At 52.5% G+C, this 21,430-nt stretch overlaps 1 protein-coding gene across 3 annotated transcripts in view; it reads right to left on the bottom strand.

Annotated features, from left to right (window-relative positions):
- The window catches only part of SMOC2 (SPARC related modular calcium binding 2), a 164,595-nt gene that overhangs the window by 10,523 nt on the left and 132,642 nt on the right, over nucleotides 1-21,430 (bottom strand). For all 3 annotated transcript variants that reach the window (XM_034669483.1, XM_034669484.1, XM_034669485.1), the window contains exon 10: nucleotides 30-129. In XM_034669483.1, coding sequence (XP_034525374.1) covers nucleotides 30-129 — 100 coding nt within the window. The remainder of the gene's footprint in view (nucleotides 1-29; nucleotides 130-21,430) is intronic.

Below are 21,430 nucleotides of genomic sequence, written 5' to 3'. Positions count from 1 at the left end.
TCCTCGCTCCATTGTCGAATGTAACGTACCTGCCTGAGGAAGAGGGGTCGGAGACCGCGTGGACCATGTCAGTGGACAGAGCGTCCAAAATGCTCGTCAGAAACTCATTCTTTTTGGAACCAGGACAACCTAAAAAAATTAAGTACATACTTTTTTTTTTTTCATATTTCACACAACCCATGGAGTAAAAGTGTACTTTCTCTGTAATGAAAAGAAATGTTGTTTAATATTTGGAAATTAGTACGCTGGTTACCTTAATGAGCTCAGGTGAATGGTCATTTGAGCCCACTGCAATACACGTGTTGATTTTGGATCAAATTTTTTTTTTTTAGATGAAAGTACATGTAAGGTATTTATTTATCTATTTATTTAAAAAAATTTTTTTNATTTTGGATCAAATTTTTTTTTTTTAGATGAAAGTACATGTAAGGTATTTATTTATCTATTTATTTAAAAAATTTTTTTTATTATGTTAGTCACCATACAGTACATCCCTGGTTTCTGATGTAAAGTTCAATGCTTCATTAGTTGCGTATAACACCCAGTGCACCATGCAATACGTGCCCTCCTTACAACCCATCACCAGTCTATCCCATTCCCCTACCCCCCTCCCCTCTGAAGTCTTCAGTTTGTTTCTCAGAATTTTTTAAAGACTTATTTACTTATTTGAGAGTGAGAGAGAGAGCGTAGGCATGCGAGTGGGAGGAGGGGCAGAGGCAAGGGAGAGAATCCTCAAGTGGACTCCCCGTTGAGCACAGGGCCCAACTGCCATCTCACGACCCATGAGACCATGACCTGAGTCAACATCAAGAGTCGGACACTTAACCAATTGAGCCACCCGGGCCCCCTTTTGGATCATAATTGTTGTAAATGACAGGATCTAACATTCATTGAATCAGTACACGGGACGAAGAGATTCGCGGGCTTTGGTTGTCAGAGCAGCCGTGTCAGGGAGGTGCTACGACCGCCAACAGCACATCGGATGTCCTGGTGCTGGGAAGCATCGGGAGGCGCCCCGAGGTCACATGCTGGAGCGGGATGCGGCTGGAGTCCTCTGCAGGTGAGCCGGACTCCAGTGACCCCACAGGCTCAAGAGTCACGGAGTGTACGGGAAGCCGAGCTTCCTACAACGTACTTCACCTGCAAGACAGCACCCGGCCAGCAGCCCTCTTCCCACACGCGGGCGCCGGGAACTCCCCAGACTGCATGCCTGGAACACTACTCCCCGTCCTGTTTCAGGAGGAGGAGAACAAGCGGGGCGGCGGCAGGGCTGTCTCCTCTGGACTCGGGAGGATGGGCCTGGGTGGGCGGGTGGTCAGTGTTACGGCAGGCCGGGCATTCGGACGCCGACACGCTCTGCGGTCACGCGTGCTCCGGTTTCATCAATTTCCTTCGGACACTTGAGGTTCTGTTGTGACTATGCAAGCGCTTGTTAGCTGCCGACAGCAGGGATCTGTTTACGTCGGGTCCCACCTCATCAGTACACGTATCAGCAAGCAGACGCGAGTCCTCACCGGGACAGGAAGAGCAGGGCGACAAAGCTGCGTCACTCCCCTCTGACCCAGCTGAGACGGTGCACTGGAATCCACGGGGAAATGCGCACCATCGCGAGGATGTTCCTTTCAAGAAAAAGCTATGGTCTACTTAGCTATTCCCTCCGGGAGGCTGCAGGTGGGTCGCACGTGATCTGGAAACCCGGGGAATCTCCTGCAGCCGCCTGCACTCCTGCTGGGAGAGGACAGCGGCCTCCGCGGAGGTGGTTAGGGCAGCGACTCCATGAGCAGCAGGACTGGTGGTGCTAGAACAGAGAGGACAGGCAGACCGGGCTCCCTGCCCAGGAGCGTGGTGGCGGGAAGCCCTCTGCACAGGGGAACCCCTCCAGCCCAGACAGGCACCTGCGGGCAGGAGTGCCCGGGGAGGGGGGTGTGCTTGACCAACTGGCCCCAACGTCCCGGGTGCCTGATCCCGGGGATCCCCACAGCCCGTTAGCCTCAAGACACCCGGGGAGGGATGAGCTGGAGGTGAAGATCTTGAGTGTCTGGGAAAAGGCCGGCATGTTGAAGAAAGCTCAGCAGGGAGCACGGCGCGTCTACTCTGCACGGCAAGCATGACCTCCGTGGGGACACAGGCAGGTCATTACTTTGCTGCCGACTGAACCATATCTCCTAACACAGTAAAGCAGCATACGGTTTCTAACTGGAAATGACACCTTCTCAAGAAACCAAGACTGCGGGCGCACAAAAGCTTTAGAGTTCTTTAACACACAAGGCAATCAACGTAAATGCTTAATTCCCTTCTAAAACAAGAAGTATTAAAGCAATCCGGCTGAAGAGCTTTTCGACTGTTCCACAAAACAGGCGGGATTGCACTGATCTTCCTGCATGGGTAAGGACTGTGTTTTGTCTAATATGTACTTTGGTCCAAAAAAGAACACTCTTCGCTTTTATATGGAAAAGATGTTGAACTTCCTTTTAAGTAAAGAAGATAAATCAAAACTGAGTTCGTCTCAGAAAGACAAAGCCGCGTCCCCTGCGAGGCCTTCCTCAAGGCGAATTCTGTCCCCCGCCCCGCGTTGGCCTTCGCAGGGACTGCACATACTCGTCCGCTCGCGGGGGCGCTCTGTCCGCACTATGGCACTCGTTCCACAGATCGCTGTTGAGACGCCGGCGAAGGTGCTGGGCCCAGGGCAGCAATCAAACCAGACAGGGTGAGCATCCCACATCCTGGCCTGACCTGGTGGGACCACGGATTTACCCTGGACTTCCGGAGCACCTCGGCTACCGCTCTAAGGATTGTGCTGATGATGCACGAATGGGGTGCCATGTCCAAATCAGTGGGGAAGGTGGGGTTTGCCGCGATGAGGGTTCAGGGAACACAGTCCCACAGTCCCTGCAGGTGAAGGGTCGGGTGGGGCTGCAGGTCAGTTGGGCTGAGGGGCGGGGGTGGGGGGGCAGCTGGGAAAGGGGCCTGGCCTCTGTTGACTGTCCCTGTCCAGCCTCCACCGTCTTGTTCGATGACATTTGAGAGGACTCTCCTGGATGGAGAGGCGATCCCTCGTTCTATTCATGCTGGAGTGCTGTCTGTCACTGCATGACGGGGATTGTAGCTCAAAGCTATTTCTGAGACAAAAAGGCAAATGGAAATGTAAAACGAGAAGAAATCGGAAGAAAAAAGTTCAGAACTGTAAGCGAGTTTTCACCACAAGGGAAGTGACAGTAGTAAAGGAATGGAAACGTCACCGTGACACGGGCCAGGCCTCAAAAACGTACCAAAGCAGTGACAGGCCTGGGGCTGAAGGGAGCCTGGCCCCAAGCCGCGGGGGCTTCTCCCCCACACCTCGCCTCTCCATCACCGGCCGCTGCGGGAGGCAGACAGGCCTTCTCAGGGGCCAGCAGACCTGCTTGCGCACCCTGGCCTCTAGGGCCTTGGGGGGCCGCGTGCCGACAGGACAGCTGCCCGACGACGGCACAGGGCCCTCACCCCATGGCTCGCCTCCTTCTCTCCCTGCACAGCTGCCCCTGGGGCGGCTCCACCATCCCTCTAAAGCTTGTGTTGTTAAAACCACAGCCCACACGCTCCGACGAAACACCAGGTCACTGTTTATGTAGGGACAGCTGTCCGCAGACTGCGCTCTCCAGCCGAACGCGGAGCGGCCCTCGGAAGCCTCGGTCGTCTGTGTCAATGTTTCAATGTCTGATAAATATTTTCACCAAGTATTAGGATTATCTTTATTGTCTTTTCGAGGCTTTCCTGATTCAAGTCATGCTGTCCTCTCTCCCAGTGTCACTCAGGAGAACAACTACTTTCAGTTGACTTTTCTCCTAAGCAAAAATTTGTTGATGTTCCCAAAACGACAACATTTTTCAGGTAGAGTGTTTTTAAGACCACTGAAAGTAAATAACGGTCCGATGTCTACTCTCGAAACATTTGAATCCCTGTGGACGTCAGGAAGCCACTCTCACCCTCGTGGGCATGTGATGACGTCGCACAATGGCCCCCCTTCACCCCAGTTCCTAGAATGAAAACGCCTCAACAGGAAAGAGCACGTCTTTGTTCAAAGATAAGGCAACTGAGAGAGAGACGCTCAGAATCAACACGGAGTCGACGTCCAACCAGGCCCATGGCTGCTACGCCCTCGGGAGACCGTGGTCCTTTGTGACCAAGCACCATGCGTGTCCACAGGAAATGACTCGGACCCTCTACCCTGTGTGTGAGCCTCGCTTCCTGTTTTTGAATCTGATTTAGTTCACTGCCACGCCCTCCACGAACAGATGGCGCACGTGGGCTCACGCTTCTCAGACCATTTCTGCAATGTTTCCAGAGATAACTCTGCCTCCCTGTAGCTAAGCCATGCTTGTCGCCACAAACGTAGCTCTGAGTCAGGAAGGCCTCGAGGTCTACAGTTACTACCACAAACCAGAGGTAATAACAACGCAGCCTCGGGGTCTGAGCGTCCGCACGGCCCACGGCACCCTGGGAGTGTGTACCTGTGACCCACGCAGTGCGATCGAACACGATGCCGTCCAGCGGAAGAGTGACGTGTCCATCTGGGGCTACAGAACCAGGCAGAGACCAGGCCAGGAGGAGGGTGACCCAGGGTGTGGGACGGGGTCTCCTTTGTTTGCTCCCCGAGCCAGGCACGCACACCCCAGCCGGGGGCCATTCTGAGAGGCAGCCGTCCCCCATCTGACGGCCTGGCGTCCTCCTGGCCTGGGGCTGGAGGGAAGGAGCCAGCAGCTGGCTCTGGGCTCAGCGACAGGACAAACGTGCACCTCATGGACAGTCCAGGTGCAGTCGGACTCCGTCCAGGTGTTCAGGCTCAGGCTTCCTGCTCTCTATTTGTTTAACAGAAGCAATTTAAGGAACGCTTTCCATTCATACAGAGAAAACTTTCTTTCAAACTACTAGCTCATTGCTTTTTACTTCCAGTAGTTCGCTCTAATTGTTACCTCTTTCGTATCTATTGTGGGGAATTTAAGAAGGAACAGAAGGCTGACAACAGGATAGACCATCTATACAAACTGCAAAGCCGTGCAGATCCGTCCTTCGCCATCAAGAAAAATAAGCTTCCAATCTATGACGTGCTTGTCAATTACATTTTATAGCACCAATGACCTTGACTGGATTCCAAATGGGATCCGTGTCACTAACCGCTCAACACGTGAAGACTGAGCGAGCGTCGTCCTCGCAGCCTGTGCTGTCTGGGGACAGAGGACCCCTGCTGTGTCTGCGGTTGCTAACCAGCACGTGGGCTGGGCGCATGCCTGAGGGCAGGTGCAGCCACCAGACTCGGCCGTCTCACGGCTTCCCGGGCCGCAGCAGCGTCAGGGGCTTCCTGTCTCCGAAACGAGTGACGGAGATGCAACCCGCCGGCGGCCTCTGAGCTCTGTCCCTGAAGTCCTGCCGACGATATGAGGCGCAGGATGTCCCTGACCTTGCATCCCTTCCTGCTTCAAGCGCCCACAGTGCCTGTCCGGACACAGCCGTGACTCTGCTGGGCTGCTTACTGACTCGGAGAGCGGCGGGCACACAGACACAGCACCTGCTTTGTTTCCTGCAGGCTTTGGCATTAGCGCCACACGTCCTGCACGGCAGCTCTCCCAGTGAGATGGTAAGTCTCTGCACGGTCTCCGTGCCCTTTACATCACGGATCACCTGGACCGGGGACCACGGGCGGAGTGTGTACAATTCCAGAGCAGTTTCTGACCCCCCACCCCGGCACCGGGGGGGCGGGCACAGTTCTGAAGACGGGAATAAAGGGGCTCAGCGAGTTGTCAGAGGGGTCAGAGGGCAGCCCCGCTTTTGAAGGTATCTGCTCTCGTGGCAGCAGGGCCTTCACTGCCAAGCCCCCGAGGACGGGCCTGTGTGGCCAAGGGGACAGCTAAGACGTGAAGGCCACGGCTCCCTTCTGGCAAACACAGCAGAGCCCCTGGTGTAAGACCACAATAAAGTCATGTCCAAATAATGCTCGGAAACCAACAGAGAGCCACACACATTTTTTAAAGAGGTGAGGGAAACCAGAGGTGAGGCCGACCGTGTCTGGAACTCCAGGGGGCACTGACGGCACCGCCAGGATGGCACAGATCTGACACGCTGTGCGGGAGATGTTCCCCAGTGCTCAGGCCGCCCAGAGCCCCGGGAAACCAGCCCCCTCCCTTCCAGAACGAGGTGAGGGGTGGCACTCAGAGAGCTCCGCTGACACCCGCTGAGAACCTCCCAGTGATGTGCGGCCACTCCGTGCCCTGAACCCGAGCTGAGCCAACGGACGGACACGCTCTCAGCAAACCTCACGAGAACCCTAAGAGGTGGGGAGTCTCCGTCATTCCCTTCCACTAACGAGCAGACGGCCTGAGAAGCAGCGGGCCACTGACAGACCGCGGGCTCAGGCAGCGCCAGGCTCCAGACCCCCACCCACCTGCAGACCCCGAGGCTGGAACGTCTATTGTGGTCCCAACTCGAGGGCATTGCTGATCTGGGGACACGCTCCTGCACATTGGCCCTTGCTGCTTGCTTTGCCCGTCTGCCCTGCCTCCGCCTCCTGCATGGGGTCAGGCTGCAGTCCTGGAGGGGACTGGCCTCCCGCTGGCTTCCACGCAAGTGGCCGGGCGCCCCGCTCCCGCTGCGACAGCCTCAGCATTGTCTTTGGCTTGGGGTAATTCTTAAACTATCACTGAATCTACCACAGTTGGTTTCCCCTTTCCTTAGTAGAGTTCAAGTCCACGTGGACGAGGGTCCTGTGTCTATGTCACTGTGACCCCCGAGGCTGCGCTCAGAGCATCTGTGCACACACCACATAACCAAGGACCTCCTTCTGGGGTTCGCCTTCCCGTCGTTTCTGAGAGGTGGGGTTTGTCTTCAGAAATGAGGACATGGATCAAACCCTCTGGGGCCTGTGTGATACGGTTTCTGAAGTTTTCAAAAATCAAAAGATTCCCTATGCATGCATTCCTCAATGTCTAAATGATCATCTGAGCACAGCAAGTGTCCCACAGCCCATCTCCCACGTCTCCTACACCCTCTGATTCCCACAGGGAACTGACGCACAAGGGAAAGCTCTCCAAAGAAGACAAATGGCATCATTCCGACTTATGTTCTCCAAAGAGCAGTGGGAATTGGATTGGCCTAGTTGCTCTCCGACACGCTCAGAAGAGAGAGAGCTCCTCGTGGCTTGGAGCGGCCTCTGTTCCAAGGGGAAGCTGGAACTGAAGGGTCGGCCCCTCCAGGCTTCACTTTGAGCCACTTTCTCTCATTTCCAGTGAAGATAAGGTAACCTCTCCTCAGGTGATACAGGTCAGTGTCTTGCCATTTTGGGGTGAAGGTGTGAAGTCAGTGGACTAGAGTCAACGTCTAGTGAGCTCTGTGAGGGGCACTCCAAGACCCTGCCTTTAGATGTCTCGTTTTTCAAAAAACCTTTGCAATGGCATAAATGAAGAAAGACATGAATATTTTGCATATCAAACTTGGAAGTGCACAAAAACGAAGACGGGCTGTGATAGGCTCGGTGGGAGAATTAACCATCATGGTGTCTGGACGTGGAGCCAACCCCCAAAGAGAACGTAACAAAGAAGTGGAAGGCTGTGGCTGGACTGTGCAGATATGGGGTGTATGGGGTTTTACACACCGACGACCACTCATCTTAAAACAGTCAGTAAAAGGCAAATGGCTACACAATCTTACCCACCAGCCAGCACGGAAGAGCCTTCGATTCAGCAAGGAACAAAGGAGAGCACAAGAAACGAGAGATCATTTCAATACTTGGCTTCGGTTTCCTGGTTTTAAAAAGAGTATTTCACAAATAAATTGCCAAGGATAGAAGTTATGACATCTGGCGCCGTTACACTGTGAAAAACCTGTTCTCGTGCATATGGCTAAAGGCAGCTTTTGGAAATGATCTAGTTAAGGGAGTACTGGCTATTGGAATGGAATATTAATATGGGACATTACTTCTGTGTGCCTGAGTTAAGTCACTATGAACCAACTCAACCAGCCACTCATCAACCAGTTGCCACAAAGTCTCCTGTCTTCTCAGACGAAGATGTTTGAAGATTCCAGGATGATTATTTTACTTCGTATTTAGAAAGCGTCCAGTCTGGAGAGGCCGAGAGGGGAATGCTGTTCATTTGTGAATGTTACGACTCACATCGATCTCTTAAAACTGTGTTTGTGATGCAAAGTCTATTTTGGTAGCTGGGTCGAGAGCAGCCCTGTCCTCCTGGTCTGCCGTCATCATCATCACCCTCCCAGCCAGCAGTTATGAGCCTGGTTCGGGAGCCTGTGTTTCCAGCACAGCATTTCTGGTAAAGGGCAGAATCTTTGGAGAAAAGATTACATACATGCTTCTCACTTGGACCCACAATCAATTACTACAACTGGAAATCCTACTTTCCATAGAAAAATAACCTAATAGTATGCTGGAATATGAAAACAAAACCAAGGAAACCACATCAGTTTCTGTCTTCCTTGATTCTAAGCTCTTCCCAGACACACTCTCAGGTGGACTAATTGGGAACTCCTGTTTACACATGTGCTTTGCTGCTCGAGGACCTCACCCCCTCCCTGACCATGGTTTATTTGCTGCCCTACTCAACTCTGTCCCGTTTTTAGTAAAGTAGCTCAAAGCTGTTTTTCTCCAGGAAAACTACTGCCTAGTTCAGCTGACATGACCCTCCTCTCCTCTAAGTTCCCGATGTCGGCAGCGCCGTATACCTACTGGGACCGAGCTGGTGCCGAAGGCCTCACACACTCCCATGCTTTACAGGTCAGTTTTACCGGGACGGCTTTGAGTTTGGAAAGCCAAGCTTTGTGTGTTTGGATTCTTTCTACCCCACAAATCTCTACCACGGAGGGGCTCTCGAAGGAAACAGCCTGAGCCGATGAAAAAGACACTCCGCCAACAGGTAGTTCACCAGATGCCTGAGCCCGGGGACGCTGGCGATGAGGCTTCAGTGCGCACCGACCACAGCAGCGGCACGTACCCACGGCCCGCCGTGCTGCCCAGAAGCTGACCACCCCCAAGTCCCCTGCCGGTTCCGAGCGAACGACCGCACTTTGAAAGGGAATGGGAGCTGCGTGTGTCAGCTTCACGAGCGTGGGAGACACCCATGGTTCAGCGGAGCCTTAAAACTTCCCGCCTCAAGCCACGGAACACAGACAACAGCTCCCGGGTCCGACGCACCCCTGCCCTGCGCATACATGTCGCTGCCCACCTAGCAGTGTGTCTGCTCACCAGACGGTAGAAGCGATCACCTCCGCCTCCCGAGAACTCAGGGTCCCCAGGGCTGCAGCACCCACAGTCTTACACGCAAGAGGCGATGTGCCCCCACGGGGGTCCCCGCTCATGGAAACTCTGGCTGAATGACTTGTGTATCGTAGCCCCAGTATCCCGGATAACAAACGCGGATTTCATCGACTCCTCAGAACCAGCGCTCAGGGAGCCCACGCACCCAGGTGGGCTGACCCCTCTGGGGACCCCTGCACTGACCAGCAGAGCCCCGAGAGCCATGTTCCGGAAGGCATCCGAGGACATCTCGGGCCCCTCCCATCTCCCATCTCGGTTTTCAGACTGGAGAAACGAAGAGAAGGAGGTGACCCTGATGTCCGGCGTCTGGAGGATGAGTGAGGTCTCAGGCTGTGTGCACGGCGCCCCGCACCTGGAGACCAAGCCCCTGGTCCCGGGAAAGAAGATGCAGACAGCCGCCCCACCCCCACCAGGCAAGGCTGCGGGCAGAGACTTTGTCGGGACTCTCCCCAGGGCCTGGTGACCTGCACTCAGTGAGGGGCCTGCTTCCCGCCCGCACCCCCACTGCTCCAGGTTGGGAAGCCAGCACTCTGATACTCCCAGCGGTCCCCGCAGGACTGAATGCCCTGGATGTGTCCCCTCCCCAGCAGGGATGCCACGCAGGACAGCGCTGCCGGAGAGCCTGGTGAGAGAGCTCAGCGGGTATTTTCCAAGGACAGACTGCGCCAGTCAGCGTGATCCCACCGCATACCCGGCTTGATGGTGAACCTTCTGGAAACCCGACTAAATGAACAAGCCCAGTGAGGAAGTGAGGACTTACGAAAAGGAAAATGGTTCAAGGATAATTTATATTGCATCCACACCACGGGTTTCACATTTTCAGACTTAACACTGTTTCTCTAAATTACACACTCAAGTCATTTCTTAATACTGAACGCGTGCATGTTTACCATCTCCCTACAGATTTTCCACAGGCTGGCCCCGCAGGCTCTTCTAAACAGATGGTCACAGACTGTTGTCGACATGGACGAACTGAAATCCAGGTTCATTTTGGAATGAAACGCTTTCACTCCATGCTTCAGTGTTTGTTTCTATTTGTTCAGGGTATATTAATTTAAGGCAGAACTATGTGCTACAATCCAATAATTTTATTTGGGAGGTAGCCACAGAATGGCTTACTGTTCTCCCCGGAGGGTAGCTGGATTTTATTGTTCTGTTTCCAAGAACTTTTGTAGGCACTTGTTTCCCCAATATAACGGTGCCAGAGGTTGAACGGGCCGCGTGCACGCTCGCCTCATGGCCGCACGAGACGTCCCCCCGGGGGACGGCCCGTCACGCCACACCTGCACGCACGGTGGTGCCTACTGGATCCCCCTGCTGCCCTCCCTTCCGACAGCCCTCAAGCCAGAGCCCCCCGCGAACCCGCGCAGTGACAGGGCCATCCGTCAGCTCGGCGGGACTCCCTCGTAACCTAACTCCTCGCTTACACTCGATCACATCAGGCGACGACCAGCATCAGCCAATCCTGTAATTTGCAGCGAGAAACACGTTTCCCTCCTCGCACTCTGTCCACAGACTGTACTACAAGCAGCCACGTCCGGGGAAACTGTCTCTCTCCTGACTTCACTGCAACCTCTGTGCCTACCCCTTACACCATTACTCTTGAAAAATGTAATACGGTCGGCAGAGGAAGGCTGTAGCTTTTGACAGGACCATGCAGAGGAAAGGTCGTTTGGAACATAGGTGTTCAGCTGTGCAAGCGTTTCCTGCTGACCCCAGGGAGACAGGTTCAGCTTGTCAGAGTACATGCAACGTGTCACAGTACAAGTCAATTTAAAAGGAAGGAGGAGGACATCACCACAGGGGAAAACTCCGGGTAAGGAAGGCTGGTGGAAACTAGAGTCAGGTTAACATACAGAAGGCACATGTGGTGTGGATGGAGCCACGCATCTGAGTCCAGAGCTGACACGAGAGGGAAGGTCCACCAGAAGGAAAGGCAGCATGAGTCAGACGCTAGGGAGAGAAAATGCCGCTTGCTGATACGGAAGCAAGAGAGAAATCTTTCCTGTGGCGAACGAACGAGCCGCGTAGTGAAGCTGTCTGCAGACCTGCTGACATCCTGACTGAGGACACGGCTTCCAAGGGTGTGTCCCCTGCAGCCGGCAGCGCGGCCCCAAATCTCAGGAATCTTACTGGAGGACACTCGGGTGGGCTGCACACCCACTCCCCTCACTGCTTGCCCAAAGTTCCTGTGCAAAAAGATCAAGAACAGTGTCTATTTCTTTCGTGCACATTTGCTAGGTTTTCTCAGATTTTGATGAATATTGAACTCCTCCAGATGTTAGGGGCCTGGAATGCATCTCTTCTCTGAAGCTGGTTAAGTGAGGAAATGTTTGCTTTGAGAATCACATCAGTTAGGAGTCTAACCAAAACATATGGCGTGGAAGAATGTCTTTACTCACAGAGGTGGTGGCCAAGCTCTCACACAGCCATCCGGGGCCCTCGGGCGCACAGAACTGGGTGATCAAGATCCCGAGTCTCTGTGGCTGTATTTCCAGCCTAAAAGAGTCTGTGAGCAAGCGTAGACAAAGGTGTCCTTCAGCCACTACGAGTCCCAGTGAAGACGCGGACCCTGTGGGGCACCTTCCTGGGGAACTGCACGACGGTCGTGAGACACACGTGTCGGTAACAGAACGAGGTCGGCTGCTATGTAAGTTTGCTAACTAGACACCACTGAAGGCCAGTGTTTAGTTTTAGAATGACTGACCCGTCGCCCTTCTTTGTGGGTGATAATTAGAGAGTAGGGACCATTGCCTTTTATGGCCCCGAACGGTGCAGACTGTCGTAGAAAGTTGCAGCCAACAAAGACGAAACCCAAGTGGCCACAGGCGCGTTTGTGCAAATGTTACGGCCACGTCCTATTAAATGTGTCTATTCTGACTCTTTAATAGAATATATATAGAAACACAGCTGTGTCCCAGACCTCCCTGAGCCACCTCGAGTAATCTGAGCTGCGCCTGCAGGAACCTCTCACACATGGCCAATTATTTCTGAAGACGGAAAAGCAGAGGTTAAATAAGAATTCTGCTTTTCCGAGTCCTTTCCTCGAGCCCCGCGCGGCAGCGTCCTCCACAGCCAGGGTGGACGTGGCCGGCCCGGGCCCGGTCCCCGAGCACCGCTGGGAGCAAGGCAGGCCTGCGCTGACCGACAGCGGCTCAGCTGGACTTCTTGTCCTGACCGGCGTGAGGAAAGCTTCTCTTGAACGCGACGGGGCTTCATCTCCTGTACAGAAACCTTGTCTCTGGTCGGGCTGTTTGGATGACTCCTCCAATGACCGACGTCACAGACTGTTGATTTTTACTGTTCTGAGCGAGGCAGCTCTTATCTTAACAAAGTCCGGGACTATGACAGCCAGAGCGATGTCTTCATTCCAGCGTCCAAGGAGGCGTGTGACAGGCCATTACACGTGTAAACACAGAGTTCACTTCCTCCGCAGGGGGCTCCTTGCCTTCTGCGGTGAGAAAACGCAGAGCTTGTCTGTGTTCTCTGCGCCCACGAGCTGGCGTCCCTACCAAGGAGCTGCAGCGGGTGCGCCGCGCCTTGCAGAGGGAAGAGGGGGTGTGGTGCGCGGGTCACGTTCACCTGCCCTAGGGCCCGGGGTCACGGAGGGCTCAGCTCTCGGCCTGCCTTTGCTGTGTATACACCCTCGACACTCAAAGGGAAAGGAAGCTTCCCAGGAGGGGGCACGCGAAACCAAGTGGCAGAGTAAGGCCAGTCACTGCTTCCTACGTCTGAGCCTGCATTATTTATTTCTAATAGGTAAAGAAAAAAGAGCAGGAAAAATACACCACAAAACCAGATGCCGTGATGAAAGGAAACCAGAAGCCCAATAACACAGACCAGAGCAGGACTTTAGTTCAAGAGGCACCCCACACAGTCTGTGTGACCTCGTGCAAGTCACCTAACCTCTCTGGATCTCAAGGTTCTCACCTCAGAGCAGTGCCTGGACTGGCGGCTGTCCGTGCCAAGGCCCCATGCTAGCATCCCGTAATCTCTGCTGGGTGGAACCTGAGTGTGCATAAGGGAAGGTAGGTCTCCTGGCCTATCAGCCTCCAAGATCATCCTTCCGAAAGTGTGCTCGTCATAAGCCCGAGCCAGACCACGATCCCAGCTCACCCAAGGACGATGACCGTTCTTGGTGGCCTGGAAGTCCCAGGTATCTTGTTATCTCTAATGGCAAACCCTACACGGGAACCCCAGGGAAGAAAAGTGAGAGGACATGAAGGAAGGTTCAAATCATTTGTATTGATTTTGATAAATTGAGCCTCATTCACGCTGGACATTGATGGTATTTATAGTGGTGATGGTGGTGATGGTGATAGTGCGGGTGGTGATGGTGGTGGTGGTGGTGGGGATAGTGCGGGGGGTGATGGGGATAATTCTGGTGACAGTGACGATGATGATGATGGTGGTGATGGTATGGGTGGTGATGGTGACGATGATGGTGGGGTGGTGATGTTGGTGTGTGTGTGTTCCATGGTGTGGGACGACTTTTTTACAGTTTTATTTTGGTTCCTTTAATAATAAATCCCAGAAGGCATTCGATATAGCTAACCTTATCGTAAGTGCCACACTACAGGGAATTTCGTTCCGGGAAGATTCATGTGAACACGTGTGTGTGTGTAGCTCTGACTGGCGTCCACATGAGCTCCGGTAGGTGGCTCACACACCGCTGTGGTGAGGTCTCCGTTATGCAGACCTGGGATAGCTAACGTCACCGCATCATCTACGAAGCACAGACAAAGTGGCCTTTCCTCATGGGCCGTTGTGAGGATTGAGTGAGTCAATACACATAAAGCTTCTGCACTGATGCCCTCTGAGTTCTCCATCAATATTCTGGAGCGTGAACGCTGTTTGGTTCTTGGCACCTCTGACTCACCATCCACAACCCTGTCAGTGATTGTTTTAATAAAAAATTAATTATACAAAACTCGTCCAGGATATAGTCCAAATTCCTTAATAGGACCTGACTTGAGTCCTGCCAAACCTGCAGCCTGTTTCTCCTTTTAGAGCGTTACATGGTGACCTCGGTCTGTTTCACAAGTCCAGCTTCTCTGGCTCCATAGATGTAAGGAATTCTGTAGGAATGCCCCAGATGGAAGAGCCAGCCGATCATGAAAGGGCTCATTTAATCCATATTCATTTATGTAAAAATTGAGCTAAGTCACCATCCAGATACATACACTATGAAAATTAAAACCTTGTCTGTAGAGAAGGGCTTCCACAAAGATTACTCTTTCCAGTGTTTATTAAGCCCAGGTGCCAGGACGCTCGTTCTTGCTCAGAACCTGAGCGGTTCTGCTTTCTGGAGTTGTCCTGTGCTTGGAGGGGAGGGAAGCGCTCTCATGAGCCCCAGAATAATGGCCTTCCATATCCTGACTTCCCTTTTTATGGACCACATGTCCCAAGTGCAAAAGCATTCTATAAAAGCATTCTGTATGTCAGCTGCTCCTTCAAGAAGGAGACTCTGTGTAGATGTGTTGATGTCAGAAACAACACCATAAAGCACAAAGGACTTAGAGTTAACGGTGGGAACACAAGGTTTGCAGTCACAACTCTAATCTTGGTCAGCCCGCTTGACACGGGGCAACTGCCTCACTTCTGCTGAGTTGAGGGGAAGCGTTGAGTCAGAAGTCACGCAGAAGGAGACTCTAGGGCTGGCGCCTTCTGGGGACACAGCAGGTGCCAGAGAGTTGGTTCACATCACAATAAAAAGTGATGTCAACAAAAGACGTGCCATGGCTAGAAAAAGAGGGGAGGTTACAAGGAATGGGGACAGGCACAGGGATCTATTTGCCTGACACCTATTTTATTCCTCTCTTTGCTTCAAAAATAATTTCTCCATTAGAGAAATTACAAAGTAAAGATTGCTATTCCCTTGCATTTGAATGAACAAATTTACCCCGTATACGTAACAAGTGGTTATCATTTCACAGTGTGAAGCGTTAAATAAAATACTGACTCAACTGGACTTCCAGGGGCCCAACGAACAGTGCTACAACAGTGGTATTTCACGGCAGACGGTGCACGTTTCTCTGGAGATTAAAAAAGAAAATTAGAAATCTAGGATTTCCTGAATTTAAGGAATCTCTGATAACAGGGCATTATACTCTCCAAACAAGTTACTTGATTTAATAAGCAAAGTGCAGAGAAAAGACAGGATGAGAACCCAAAGCTCTAAGACTAGTCTGCTGGAAATCACCCTTGAAAAATTCATCTCAGGCATTTCTGAAAGTTCCCTACCGACCAAGGGACAGTCCATTTATCCCTTTCTGTCAGAGGGAGAAACCATTGATTTTTCTGAAAAACTGTTCTTGATTTGACAAGTCAGGAGAGAGCTAAGAATAAAATTAAATCATTGTGTCAGGGAAAGTATTCTAGAAGTTTCCATGGCCTGCTGTTTTTCATTAAAAAGCAGGTTTTGAAAGTTTCCTACCATCGCTGGTCATTTGGGAGTGTCCAAGCAGCCTGACGCAGAGCGTACGTATTTGAGCGCTGTGGTCTCGGTTTGTCCACTGAAATTCTTAAAGAATTAAGTTATCAGGAAGAATGTAGCTCAATTTCTACCGTCAGCCATGCCATTTTCATTAGTTGGGCCTGCATTCTAAAAGTAATCACCCTGTGCTCTGGCCAATCTCCAGCTTTGACTGGATTTTGCCTGTGCCCATTCCCTCCGGGATTTCTGGGAGAGAAGCGATTTTTCACTCTGACCCCCCAGCCCTGCCCCGTGTCGGCGGACGACGCTCCCCAGAGAGTCCTGAGTCCGGCAGCACTACCTGGGGTGAGGGCAATGTGTTCCCGACCTTGGCACAAAACCTGGAACAGAGCTTTTAAGAATAACTCCATGACATTTTCAGGCATGAAGGGGAAATTGATCATGTGCCAGTCTATTTCCTTAATTTTCCTAATTGCTTATGATGTTGCTGTCCTGTTTAGGTGCATCCGTCTCAGGACCATAACACTGCAGTCTCGGCTCCCAGAGCACAGACACTGGCCCTGAAGTGTCTCTGCGTCCCCAGCCTCCAGCCCGGGGCCATCTGCACAACAGGACTGCCACCCACAAACGTCCTCACAAAGCCAGCAAAGAAAAGAAAGCTCAGTTATAACAAGAATATAAAACAGAGAAGGCCCAGCACTGTTTCGGGGCTCTGATCGGTTCTGGGTTTAAAAACAGGAGAACCAGGAGACTAAGGGGGAGCAGCAAGGAGGACTCGGTGAGGGGCTGGGAGGAAGTCAGCTGAGTGGAAGTCGCCCGCACGGCCCCTGGTGAGGAGCGGCGAGCTGGAGCACACAGCGGCCCTTGACTCCGGGCCTGCACGCCTGGCGCCCTGGGGCCCGGCCTCCCCTATCTGCTGGCCGTCTGGGGAGCACAAGGGGCGGAGGAATGACCAGGGTGTGCTCAGGAAGGCAGCATGGGGACCAGTGCTGATGGCTGGCCATTCCCGTGAGAAGACGGAAGATGCAGAGCAGGGCAGAGCAGAGAGCGGCTCTGATACGAGGGATTCTCCAACTGCGGCTGACGCCAGGTTACACCACGGACGGGTTACGGGGGGAGCCTGGGGCAGACACGGGCGCTGAGACCCCCGCTTGGGGTGTCATGCCTGTGCCGTGCACCACAGCAAATCACCGCAATGAGTCTGGTCACGGCAGAGGCTCGATCCGTTCAGACGAGCTGTGAGGGATGCCTACGTTAATAAAAGCGAATCGTAGGCCAGTTACAAGCGAATCTGTTATTTTCGAGTGCACCCCATACTTGGAAGGCTTTTAAAGTGGTTATTTGGGACAAACTGCTCATCATGGAAGAGCAGTTGTTTAACAACCAATTTAACTCACTTAATGGTGTTTGAGAACAGTCTGTCCTCCTCAGTCACTCCAGCCGTCTCTGAGATGCTTACACTCTTAGTCAGTCTGGCAGGTGCTTTCTGTGATGAATGTGCATCTAGCCTTATTCCTCGCTCTTCTGCAGAACCGTGACTCCCAAAGGAGCAGAGGCCAGACCACCAGGATTCTGCGCACTGACATCATTGACAGCGCTCCCCTACCATCTTAGAGAGTATTTTAAATTAGATGAAAGCCCAGATTTCTTCTGGAAGAACCGTGGGAGTGTGGTGCCGAGCCGCGGGCATCTGCGGGAGCAGGCATGCCCTGCACGTTCCCGTGGCGGTGTGAGCTGTCCGCCAGCGCGCAGGGCTCTGCCGTGGAGGCAAATGCCTGGACGTTTTGAAATGAAGATACTTCATGCTATTACACTGGGGAACGAGAAGTCAGCCTGGACACTGAATTTTAGAAATTAAAAACTTAAAAAAAAAAAAAAAAAGCGAACCCATCTTTTTAATCACCGGTCAGTGTGATTGTATTTCCGGAATCCTAGGTCACCGGTGCCGGTCTAGCCACGGCTCGCGTGAGTTTTCAGTGATCCCACCGCGGTCGCGGCCATGTGCCAGCCCAGGTGCCGCAGGTGAGAGCCCCCCGTCTGCTGGAGTGGAGCATGGGGTATTCCTAATCCTTCGGACCAGCTGGCGGACTACCCTTCACCGCATCCCAGTCTTCTCTCACCCTCCACGTGGTCTTCCTAAGCTGCTGGGGTGGCCGCCAGTGCCGCTCTTACTCCCGAATCTGGCTCCTCGTGACCCGACGCGGGATGAAGTGTGTTAGCACAGGTCACACCCAGCTCTCTTGCACGGCCCGGCGCAAACCTGAAAACCTGGGGCCTCATATTCAGAAACCACGAGGGAGCTCGAGTTGGTGGCAGCGGATGGTTAAACCAGGCGCAGACGGGGAAACTGCCCAGGCCGCTCACAGGAAGCCGGCTCTGCTGTTCATGAAATACTCCCATAAATATCTATGTCCCAACCGAGGGGGCTGGGAAACCTGTCCATCTTCTTGGACAGGAAATAAGTGAGTGGATTGCCTGCACACAGATGTCAGATGATTTGCTCAGCAGGTGAACGCCAGCCCCTTGTGATGCAGTGGAGGGCAGCCCCTTGCGATGTCACCCGTCTCTTGTCCGCTTCGAGACTCACGTGCCTCTTTCTGGAGCAGGACATTGGGTAAGATGGAAATACAGGGCTCTTGGTGGGGAGAAGAGGGAAGGTGTGGGGTTGGCCGCGATGGGCCTTGCCTCCACGACACGCATGCAGCTTTGGCTTCTTCTGGTAGCAAGGGGCCCCCGTCCCCAGCAGCGGCACGTGGCAGGTCCATGTCTTCCTCGCCTCACAGCTGCTGGGGTGGCCCAGGGATCAGAAACCTGCTGGGAGGCCCCTGGGAGACCTGGCCAGGGAAGGAAGCTGAGCGCGGCGGGTGAGACGCGAGAGGATATGCCTCTGAGAACAAGGGGACACATCTACGTAGCTGTAAGGCTCAGGACAAGAGTGAACGTGGCTTCTAATCCATGGGTCGTGAAAGCCCATCTGAAAGGACAGGAACAACACGGTCTCTCCACCCTCCTGCGTTCCGTAAACTCCCTTTTTATGCCCAGATTTTCATGAGCTGGACCTTTCTTGGTGTCCAGGAAGACCCTCTTCGTCCTCCGTGGCTCAGCCAAGGAATAGCTTTAACGCTCACTCTTTCTCACGCGGCTGTCGAAGTGCTAATAAATGGACAAAGTGCCCAACACCTCCTTGTAAGTAAGTTCAAATTTCCAGCCAACCTTTGAGTCTTTCCTCTGCGTGTGAAGACCGAAAAAAAAAAAGCCTTTGCTTCTTTAATGTGTCTTTGTTCTTATTTTATTGTGAATGAGTAATTCCCACAATTTTCCACCAAGCCTCCTCCAGTTTCTCCTCATCCTCTTAAAAATGGAGAAAAAATATCAACTGAACTAAATAAATATCCTAATAAAAATCTCACTAAGAATTCTGCCAAGTGTGGCACAATTAGGACCGTTTAGTTCTTGCCTGGCACACGCCTCCTGCCACGTCCAGCATCCTATCCGTTTTCCTCGTCAGAAAAGTCCAAGCATCCCGCTTTTCACAAGTTTGCAACACGCCCCCTCACTTTCAGGAAAGACGCACATTAGACGCCGTTTTCACTAACCGAAGGCGATCTGCAGACGGTGAGATGAGAAAAAGGAGACACGTGCCCACGGTGCCCGGCGTTGGTGGACAGCGGGCTCGCTAGCCTGCACGGAGGCCACATTCACCGAGCACGAGCTCGTGCCCCGGAGGCCACAGCAGCACCTCGGTCTCCAGCCCCCAGAGTGCCGGGCCGGGTCTGTGCACATCCGGGCTTTATCTCCACATATGTGTGTATCTGTTAGCAATATGTGTCTCCAGGTATCAATCAGAAAAGCCTAAGACAGGTGAGTTATTGGGGTCTGGGAACGCTCAAAAATTCTTCCACATAAATTAATAGTAATGGCTTCTTCACACCATTTGGACTTACAGACGATTTCTGGCAGGCAGAGCTGAACTAAATAGAGGTTCTCATTGAGGACATGTCCTTGTGACCTTCAGGGCCTCAGGTAATTCCCTGAACACATCTGTGAGACGGAAGGAGCAACTCAAGGTGTCCCCGCAGATGCGTGGGTCTGGCAGTCACATCTTCTCAACCACTGCCCCCCGCCCCCTGTCCTGGGATTCCTGCCTCACCAAGTCCTTTAGGAATGAAAATACACGTGTGATTTTAACTGAGTTTTCACTCATAGCATCCTCTCCTAAACCTGGATTTAAGGGCCCATTTCTTTATCATACACCCTACAAAATGCAATTGGCTTTTAAAGGTTTAGTAATCCTATTCACCTACAGATTTAATTTCATATTGAATTATCAAGCTTACTGGTCAAAAAACAAAATAAAGTAGCTCGAATCTCTCTCCCAAGCACTGGGACTCAGTCCCCTGCCACATCCAGAAATCCAAACCCAAACTTCACACCTGAGTTGACAAGCATGAATGGTTTACTGTGATGCCATCAGACAGCTCTTTACAGCAAAACAAAGTCCCATCTCACACACAGCGCGCCCTGCTCTGTCCTGGCCTCTTGGCAGGCAGGTGGCAGGAAGCCTCTCTGAGTGGCCACTGAGCGTGGACAGTGCTGGGCAGACAAGCCACCATGGACAAGAGGGTACGTGGCAATCCCGAGCTCACCACATCTGCAGGGGTAGAGGGCTGCCCGTCTAAAATCAAAGAACTTGTTTCAGCTAAAATTGGGAGATGCATGTCTGTGAATTTGGTATTGGATCTGACACAAAAATCATGAAGTTGATGTTTTTAATGGGTGAAATATTGACATCTCGTATTATCTTTGAAAGAGCCTTGAAGGCTGCGGGGTCCACCGTGGAAGAAAGGTAAACGCTGGGGTTTTCTGGGGTCCCGCAGTCCCTGCTCAGGGGCTAGGCTCAGGGTCCAGTCGCCTCTGGTGCAGTGGAGTACAGCACCCTGGCGTTGTATGTACCTTAGGCGTGGGATACCGTGCACCCACAGCTCCGCACGGCACTCGGGGCTCAGCACGCGGTGTGGCCACCATCCGCCAGTAAACACCAGCGCAGAATTGCTGACCACGTTCCCTACGCGGACTCCTCATCCCTGTGACTTCTTTATTTTGTGTTGGAAGCTTGTGCGTCTTGATCCCTTTATCTACTTCACCTGTCCCCACTCACCTCTGCTCTGATGACCAGATCGTTCTCTGTATTTAAGTCTGGTTTTTTGTTTGTCTCTTCTTTGTTTTGTTTCTTAAATCACACATATGAGTAAAATCATATGGTATTTGTCGTTCTCTGTCTGCCTTATTTCACTTAACATCATAACTATATAAAGAACTTACACAACTCAACACCAGAAAAACAAATAATCTGATTAAAACTGGGCAAAGGACCTGAACAGACATTCTTCCAAAGAAGAGATACAGATGGCAGCAGACACGGGAAGATGCTCAAGTGTCGGCCAGGACGCAGAGGAAGGGGGGCCGTCCTGCACTGCTGGTGGGAACGCAAACTGGTGCAGCCAGCCTGGAAAACAGGGTGGAGGGTCCTCCCAAAGTGAAACATAGAACCACCCTACGACCCAGCAATTGCACTACTGGGTATTTACCCAAACAAAACGAAAACACTGAAACACTAATTCAAAAAGATACACGCACCCCTATGTTTACTGCATTATCTGCAATAGCCAAGACGTGGATGCAGCCCGAGTGCCCAC

Source organism: Ailuropoda melanoleuca, chromosome 10 (assembly GCF_002007445.2).
Source record: "Ailuropoda melanoleuca isolate Jingjing chromosome 10, ASM200744v2, whole genome shotgun sequence".
Lineage (NCBI taxonomy): Eukaryota > Metazoa > Chordata > Mammalia > Carnivora > Ursidae > Ailuropoda > Ailuropoda melanoleuca.
The sequence above is the reverse complement of the archived record's forward strand: the minus strand, read 5'-3'. Positions and strand labels throughout refer to the sequence as shown.